Source organism: Gadus morhua, chromosome 19 (genome assembly GCF_902167405.1).
Source record: "Gadus morhua chromosome 19, gadMor3.0, whole genome shotgun sequence".
Taxonomy (NCBI): Eukaryota; Metazoa; Chordata; class Actinopteri; order Gadiformes; family Gadidae; genus Gadus; species Gadus morhua.
The window spans coordinates 17,990,156-17,999,396 of NC_044066.1; the positions used below are offsets into that span (position 1 = coordinate 17,990,156).

The 9,241-nt window shown below is 40.9% G+C and overlaps 1 protein-coding gene across 1 annotated transcript; it reads left to right on the forward strand.

The window, feature by feature from the left end:
• The first annotated feature begins 42 nt into the window (after positions 1–42).
• fam3c (FAM3 metabolism regulating signaling molecule C) lies at positions 43–6,884 on the forward strand. Its single transcript, XM_030341356.1, has 10 exons — positions 43–215; positions 800–846; positions 973–1,077; positions 1,441–1,467; positions 1,854–1,977; positions 2,290–2,348; positions 2,723–2,773; positions 2,987–3,071; positions 3,705–3,831; positions 5,381–6,884. The coding sequence occupies exons 2-10, from the start codon at positions 831–833 to the stop codon at positions 5,468–5,470; spliced, it is 684 nt and encodes a 227-aa protein (XP_030197216.1). The 5' UTR covers positions 43–215; positions 800–830; the 3' UTR covers positions 5,471–6,884.
• The last annotated feature ends 2,357 nt before the right edge of the window (positions 6,885–9,241 follow it).

Below are 9,241 nucleotides of genomic sequence, written 5' to 3' on the forward strand. Positions count from 1 at the left end.
ACGAGACCAACAGGGGGCGGTGTGACCTCCCTAGTAATAACACAAGGAACCGAACGAAGAAGGCGGATATTAGGACGGGACGAACCGAAGGCTGCGCCCGGTTACCGTTCACCGAGTGATCGTAATTAATAGGACATCCTCACATCGGATCCCGTGTACCACTGTTGGTTGGTATACATACATCTACTCCGGCCGTTCCCCGGGGCTTGTTAGAGGTACGTGCCATTCGTTATAACTCCTCGAGTCATAATTATAAGGCTGTTTCACTTTGCAACATAAAACAATTATTCACATATCAATACATTATGTTATGCGGCTTTCTACAAACCTATCTCATCGTTGAATTGCTTCTGATAAGTTAGTCACTGGTATGTACTGGTCTATCCAGTGTTACAGTCAGTCGTTTTAGGATATACTTAACTCTACTTAATCCAGAAGAGGGTTAAATTACATGCTGCAGGTTACACCTTCAAAGTAAAGGCAGATATGAGGACACCGTTTAAGGTTATTAGTACCTCAATTTATGGTTATTCAGTTCTCTAGGATATTATCATTGGTCAACATGTTTCAAGCTTTTCTCGGTGGTAGATTATCATCCATTCGTATGACAATAATGTATCAACGTGTCCCAATACAACCAGATCAATACAGCATACCTAACCAGCCTCTGCAACAGGCACCACTTATTAATGTGTTATACTAGCATTAGGTAGTTACTGCTAGGAACAAAGGGAATATCGAGGCATATGTTGTGTCATTGGGGAAGGTCTGATCCATGGAATGCATTTTGTCCTTACAGGTTCTTACGTGTGAAACAGAGGTATTGGAAGATGTTAAGGGCTGGAGGTAATTCACAAATACAGACAATCTTTGTTTTGTGAACTTGATACTTGGGAATTTGCTGACGTAGTAACTTGAGACTGAGGTGTATTAGTTCAGTGACCATTTAACCTCTTCTCTCCGATTCCTTAGGTGTTCTGAAGTTGGTGGCAGTCCTATCTGCTTTTTTTGTGGCCATATTTTTGGCTTTTCAATTACTGGATATTAAAGAAGATTTTAATATCGGCAGCATTTTTGGTGAGTATAAGAAAGCAGATCGAACTCTCTATCCCTTGTCTATGTGATTATTATATAAGGAAGCTAATCATTATAGATAAATAAATTAGGAAGAAGGGGTGAGATTAAATAAGTTTTCTTCTCACCCCTTTTCGAACAGGTAAAGCAAGTGTAAGACAGTTTCTTCTTTTGTGGTTTTCATTGTGTGTAAACATTACTTTATTGTAACTGTCCACTTGTTTCATTTATTTGATTGTTTATTATTATTATTTTTTATTATTATTTACTTGTTTGAAATAAAAACTTTTTCAATTCAATTCAAAATTCAATATGTGCTATGTCCCAAACGTATAGTTTTACGTATTTCTTTTCTCTCTTTTCCAGCGAGATCTATGCCGGAAGAAGTTGCCCGTATGTACAGCTTCAGTTTTTTACGCCAACATAATTAATTCTTAATTTTAGTGTTCTATAAATGTTATTTGTTCCCAAAGATAAAAAACTTTTTCTTCCATGTCACACGCCATATAACTACCTCCATGAAAGCAAACGTCAGAAATAGACACTATTCATCCTCAGTTTTTATTCCTAGTGTCATTGTGTAGCACACAATAATGATACAAATAAACGCCCCATCTTGTTTGTTGGTTTGGTTCTCCCACTCCCTCAAACCGTACCGTATCGAAGATCCCTCATTTCAAATGCCATTGTTAACCCTAACATCGTATTTGTCTAGAACAAGGAAAGGCTCCAGTTATTAGGTAAACAAGAATGTGAACCGGTAACCTTATCCTCTACAGCTACTGTGCCGTCGAGGTACAAGTGTGGGCTCTCCAAAGCCTGTCCTGCCGGCCACTTCTCCTTTAAGATTGCCAGCGGAGCGGCAAGTGTGGTGGGACCAAAGATCTGTCTGGAGGACAACATGTAAGAAGCACCGCTGTCCCCCACCTCATTCTCTACTGATACACGCAGAACGTCCACGTGGCCACGCAGAGACACGCTGAGAACCGCCGCAGAGCTGTCTGTATGTATACCGCCCACGCTAGTCCATGTGTAGCAACGTAATACGCCCTGGTTAATAGAAGTAGACGTCTCGTAAATACCTTCCTGAACCACACCTTAGTAAGGATGACCTCCTCTACGAGGTATGCTGTAAGGTAATCCTCGCGGATTTGTTCTGCCGCCTGTAGTGAGAGCGATGACGCTCTGACACACTTTAATGGTTTTTTGTTTCAGACTGATGAGTGGCGTGAAGAATAACGTGGGGAGAGGCATCAACATCGTCCTGGTGAATGGTACGCGTCAAACAGCTTGAGCCAATAGAGCCCCACGGTTGTTTGTTCATGATGAAGCAGTATGGCCTCCTGTGTTGACTGAGTACCACTTGCATTGCATAAGCAGCAGCTCTCTCATCAGTGTTTCCCCAGCACTGTATGGTTAAGGCCTTAACAATAGGGCCCCGCCTTGATAACCAATATAGTCAAGGCGTTAAGAAAGTACAAAACTTGCGTAGGGAAAGAAAACATACTTCCATCAGGGCCAAAAAATAAACATAAATAATGCATCGGTAATACTGTTCACAATGGCACTATTCACGTGCCATAGAGCTTATTGAATAGAGCTGTATATCATGTTAACATACAGAATATGTGTATGATCGTTTCCATAGGGGAGACCGGTGCCCTCATCAAGACAGACTTCTACGACATGTGGGCCGGAGGTCTGACCTGTTTGTTTTAATCCCATTTAATTAAAACTAGGCCTGTAAAAAAAAAAAAGAAAGAGACCGTGCGTTTAATGCATGAATTGTTATTAATCCCGTTGAAATAAGATTGCGTAAACGTGTTATTAACACGCTAATTCTGACAGCCGCAATTAAAACCGATCTGTTCAGCGGACTTTAAACCAGCCCTCCCTGACCTTCTCCTTCCAGACGTCGCTCCGTTCATTAAGTTCCTGAAGGAGATCCCAGACGGCACCGTGGTGATGATGGCCACCTTCGACGACCCCGCGACAAAGTAAAGAGCACCCCCCCCCCCCCTTTCTTTTATTGAGTATCTTAATAACATTGTGCCTTTACGGACCAGATGGGGAAGACAGACAGGGGAGCAGGTTGGATAAGAGAGGGTGTGCCACAGGTTGGAATCCAACTTGGGTTGCTAGAAGGCATTATCAGCTCACTAGCATGTGGAACTAACTGCCCAAGCCCCCCCCCCCCACCCCCCCCTTTTTTAACAGAGAGTGCCCACTCCTAATTTTGTACCCTTTTGTACTTGAGTTTTTAGCATAAATTCAGAAGACCAGTTCAAACTACACCCCACACAAAAGATCACATTGAGACAACGACAAAGCGTCCATGACAACAGCATCAGAGTAGGAGGCACATCACGGAACCTGGGTTCACAACATCAACAACACACACAAAATGATTACAAGAACGTAAATAGCTGCAACCTAAAACAGAAACGTATTGTTTCTGTATATCTTGTTGTACCGTATACCCTCTCTTAATCTTTGACGATACAAACGTATCACCTCCATCTTGTGTTGCCTGATTGGTCAGCGGGATAGCCTCTACCCTGTACATGTATGTTGTGCCCCTGATTTGTGGCGTGGCCGAACCACTGACTGGCTGCTTCTATGCACCTCAGACTCAACGAAGAGGCCAGGAAGCTCATCTCGGAGCTGGGCAGCTCCGTCGTCAACAGCCTGAAGTTCCGAGACAACTGGATCTTTGTCGGAGGAAAAGGCATCAAGACCAAAACTCCCTTTGAGCAGGTGAGAGGGGAGCCACTGTAGAGCTTACACCTCACCACCAGGCGTTGTCAGGGTAGGAGTTAAGGCTGGCCGAATAGCTTCAGAAGAGTAGTTTGGGGCGAGTGAGATTCAGGACCAATGGTTGGTTGGGCCGCAAGATTAGTAAGAGCAAGTTCAACTTTTAATCTGCCATTTACAGAAATTTGAAGTGACGGTTGAAAAGCAGCATTGATAATCAGTCCACCTTTAGGTTCTCATTTAAGGCATTTAGCAGATGCTTTATCCAAATCGTCTTACAACGATTCGTGGACATAGTCAAACACCGACGGCGGAGTCAACCATGCAAGGCGACAGCCAGCTGGTCAGGAGCAGTCAGGGTGTGACGCCTGGCTCAGGGACACCTCGACACTCAGCTAGGAGGAGCCGGGGATCGATCTAGCCAAGAGTCGACCTGCTCTACATAGGCAGGTCCTCCTATACCACGTCTAGAACCAAACACAACAGAATATAACTAAACACAGCTCAAAGCAAGCAGAATAGAATTGTAATGAGATACAAGATATATACATCTACTTCTGGCCTTTGTGGTAGAGAGAGTAATAAAATAAAAAGTTCACTATTAGAACATCTCTATGAATCAGCTATCTTTGTGGTCGCATTGATGGAACAACATCATATAAATAAGTATAAGATAAGCTTACATTTAGGCCTTATATGCCTTTAAACGGGGAGAATTATATTTGACGATCCTAAAAAATAATCTTGCTGGCTGTCAATTTGCTTTTCAATTTGCTTCAATCTATTGGTTCACCATGTAATAAATTGTAGCATAGAGGAAATTTCCAAGAACTTAGTTTTCCAAGAAGTTTATGTAAATCTGTTCCGCCTGAGGGGAACTTATATTTCCATGTCATTTGATTACTTGGTTGCCTTTGTTAGTTTAAATGTTAGAATGTATTTTAAATCCGCCATGGTTTGGATCAACTTGCCTCCATTCGTGGTGGAGAAGCGTTCTTTAATGGGGCGGAAGGCGATCATTTCACATCCCAAAGGAGTGTTAAGCAGTTCCTGCAGCTGTAGCTTCGTTTTGTCCAACCAAGGTGAGCGAATATAAACCAATAGCGCCCCCCACAGGACAAATCCACATGTTTCCATTCTGTGTTCAAACCCCACCCCGCCATGCCAACGGAAGGAAGCTAGATTGCATGAAAGCAGAAATGATAATCACACTGCCTATGACTCAGACACTGTCTCGGCACAGTCTCTCTAACTCTGACCATGGCGTATAAACACTGAATCCTAACTTGTGGATTTGTCAGTTTGCTGGCACTATTTGGTTGGACAAAACAAAAATACAGCTATTGGAGCTGCTACCCGATCTGCTCTTTGGGGACATGATGGATATCGATTAATGCTAGATGATGAACGCTGATTTACATCTCGATACAATACACAGCGTCAACCTAGGGTCATCATAACAAAGGACCACGTGCAATGTGCGGGAGTTTCCCACTGGCCCCGTTAGCTGAGCGGTTAATTTCTCCTCTGTGTTGTGTGTTTATCTGGGCAGCACATAAAGAACAGCGCAGACACCAACAAGTATGAGGGCTGGCCCGAGGTCCTGGAGATGGAGGGTTGCATCCCCCAGCGACGCGATTGACCTTTGAACTCTGGCATTGACCCTTCACTGCTGCCTGGGATGTTGGCGTTTGTCTTTTATTGGAAAGTTATTTTTGGGACCTGGAAAGAGTGCTTGCTTTCACACTCTTTTGGGGTGTCTCCAAACAAGTTTTAATGCCTTTTTTTTTTTTTAATAGGTCATTTTCACAGCTTTTGTTCCCTCATCTTCTTGACCCACTTCCATTTTTAATGCAAGTGTTAAACTTCCATCCATCCTTCCTTCTGTTTGATTTTCCTCAAAGCTAACGGCTAATTACTTAACTTAAAGGTAAATGTTTTGCTGGTTTGTCACGTGCTGTATAAGTGAAACCCGGCTGTGGTAGTTCACTGTAAAATAGCACAAGTCCGGAACGATGATTGATGTCCACGTACATTTCAGAAGATTACTATTTGTTTGTATTATTTCTGGATGTTTTACCAATGGCGACACCTTTACATCTTCCTTCTCCAGTTCTGTTTATTTTTACACAACAAGAACCGTCCGTTGCCAGTTTTTTATTGGGATGAAAACAATTTAGTCTATTACATCCTAAGTTCAAGAAAAAAAATCCACTGTGAAATCTGTAAATATTTTACAAAAGAGGGTCCAATTTCCATGATCCATTTAAATAGTAAAGTGATTTTTAAAGGTTTAAATTATTTGTATTGTAGTTTGTCGTGAAGAGTGCATAGTTACAGGTTACTATACAGAGAGTACCTTTTGCATTCTTATGATGAATATTTGATCGCTCCTATGAGTACATTGTATGCACACAGACACTGTTACAATAGGTAATGTGATCACACTTTTCCTTTCGCAAGAGATCTGAAAGATGATAACTATTATTGTATTAACATTATATTCAATATTTACCTTTCTTCCTTTTTAAATGTTCCTACACAGCTTCTACTTAACTCTCCCATCATCTACTCACTTGTATTTTAGTATGCCTCCAAATGTGTCTTTGATGTTGAACCAGTGTGCCTTGTCCTAATATCACCGTGGCTTCCATTGTTGTCTGTTGGTGTTAAATTATGAAAGCTCAATACGAAGCAACCAGATTTCTCGCTCAAGGGATAGAGTTGAATTTGCCAGATTTCTAAAGGGTAAGTTGATGTTTGAACACGTTGCCTGTCTGCTGTGTTGCTTCCCTAAGGATGGGTCGAATGAACACCTAACAGGGAAATTGTTTGGTGCCGAATACATTATCTGTATCTTATCAGCACATAGCAAATACCAAACATTTGATAAAAAAATACATTGTTGATTTTATGATTTCAGATTGTAAATTATGGATGCTTATTCAATCTACAATAAGAATATGAGTTTGATTAGGCCCATGGGTGAGACAGGATTTGTTTGTACCTAGTATTTTATTATTCAAATGACATACAAATAAAAATCTTTGCTGGTACTTGTTCTGGGTGTTCTATTGCTATAGTTGTTCAGTTGGTCCAGTTCTAAACCAATAATTAAGTACTCTATTCCGTAATCTCAAACACAACCCTATGTTCTGTGTAAAGTGTGGTCTAAAAATGAACAGCAGGGGACGCCCTTGCCTCACTAACAGCCTTGTGTTTCTGGCGGCGGTCAGATAGTCTTTTGCTAAGGAAGGTTCGTACTGACTGAAGTGACCCGGGAGTGGCATCCATGATAAGAGGTCCAATTCTCCTAAAACTAAGGAAAGGTGCTTTAATACTTCCTTTCCTTTCTCTCCTTTAGAATAGGGTACACACAACCATCTTTTACGAATGGAAAGGGGATAATGCCATTCCACAATTCCTGGCGGTAGAACATGCATTAAAAAAACGCACCGTTCGTCTATTAACGAAAACAAACGGTCAACAGGACCGACAATTATTTTCAGACAATCATACTAATTCGGATCTTTTTCCATAATTATGAGCTGACAGGAATGTTAACATGAGTAACGATTATCAATATGACATCTATTTATTTTCCCCTTTGTGATTGGGAACCTACATTCCTTACCTATCATTTTGTATCTTATCAAAAGTAAAGTATCTTATCAAAAGCCTAATTCTCGGCGGTTTTTCCGCGTTTATAAAGACTGCGTTAAACAGCATGGGGGGAAAGTATCTGAGACGCGGGTTAAGTCGTCCATATTTGTAGTTTTCATCGCGGCAGAACGCGCCAATAACATCCGCTGACGCATGATGACGTCATCTAGTGTAAATGCAGTCCTCTTTCTCTTCTCCTAAGTCCTTATGAATGTTTCTTAACATCTTTCCTTGACCCCAGGACAATTTCCACCGAGGTCAAGAGAAAGAGGTAAGAAACAATAGACACATTCATGAAACCAATGTAATATCAGCAAGGTGTTTTTAATAACTATTCTTACATACTATTTGTCATGCCTACTGATCCTCATCGAGCAATTCATATTGCTTGATCAAGCAATTCATATTGCTTGATGAGGAGTATGTTTAAAATCTAGAAATCTAACATAATTAGTTTTATTTTTGCATTGCTAAAGATGCTAAAGCTCTGTTCATCGGTCAATCTTTTACACCACCGTCGCAAATTGTCTAAGATCAAAACGGTGTACATTTTCTCATTTGATTGAAGTCAAGTCACTTTTGGAACACTTTTCAGGTGTAGCTATTGATTTGGTTCCTTCATACAAGTTTATTTGTAGAAGTCTGATCCATTGACATTGTGCAGTTCAAATTGATGCTTTTAAAAAAGACCTTCCAAATAGCTTGTCAGGAGATTAACATTCTTCTACAGAATTATTATGCTGCCTCTGCGCTGTCTGTTCAATAAAAGCCTGCTACCTTAACGTCTGTCTGCTGGTATTCCCTTGGTGACAACCCCTTAGAATATAACCCATTCATTGGAGCTTTTAACAATCAATTGAAGCAAAGACGGATTGTATTTCTTCGAACAATTTGTCGGTTACAAGAAAAACCCGGTCGATGAAAACTAAATAGCTGCTGCTAACAAAATCTGATCAATTAGTTTTTTATGGAAGGCCCACGCCTTGGTCTGCTATTAAAACCAGTAGGTGTGAATGATTAAGAATCCTGCAGCCTTTCGCTGTTCTAGCGCCATGAACCAATAACATGTCATGGTTGAACGAGAGCATGGACATCTTATCATGATAAAACAATGATCTATTCAAGTTACAAGTTTGCAGGAACACTGGATAATGATAAAGAAGGACATTTATTGATAATGAAATTGTATGGGTATTTCATTCAGCCAAACAAACTAGTGAAAATTCTGTGTGGTCCTTTCATTCAGAATGCTTATTAGGCAAAATTTGCAACTGCCAAATGAACCTTTGAGTTGAACCGTCACACGCCTAAAGGAGGAACTTTTACTTCTGAAATAGTACAACTACAGTGGGTAAGAGAACCACAACATGGTGCAAAAAGCTTATCTGCCAACACTTTGGAAATTGCTGTTTATATTGTCACTGGGAACGCCCAGTGGACGAAGTTTAACAACCAATAAAGAACATGCTCCTTTCTGGGAAAGGAAAATGTGTTTGGGAAAATCTACGTAGACATATTACCACTGGCAAAGGTTGTCTACTCTCATGCTTGTTGGTGTGAATCAATTTCACCATCAGGAAAAATAGTTTGTTTCGATTTTCAACCCATTATCCTCAAGGGGTAAAGCTTTTCTTGTGTGACACCCAATATTTATGTTCACAAATTTGTGTCGTGCAGTCGAGCAGAGGCAACCCTCCAAGGGATTTGGAGGTACTCGCAGTGCACTTCCTTTGAAGAACATATCATAACT

What these genes read in the sequence shown, in the direction of transcription:
- fam3c (XM_030341356.1), top strand. An exon ending in TATGCCGGAAGAAGTTGCCC is followed by an intron (nt 1,468 to 1,853) that starts GTATGTACAGCT and finishes TATCCTCTACAG; the next exon opens with CTACTGTGCCGTCGAGGTAC. An exon ending in CTACGACATGTGGGCCGGAG is followed by an intron (nt 2,774 to 2,986) that starts GTCTGACCTGTT and finishes TTCTCCTTCCAG; the next exon opens with ACGTCGCTCCGTTCATTAAG.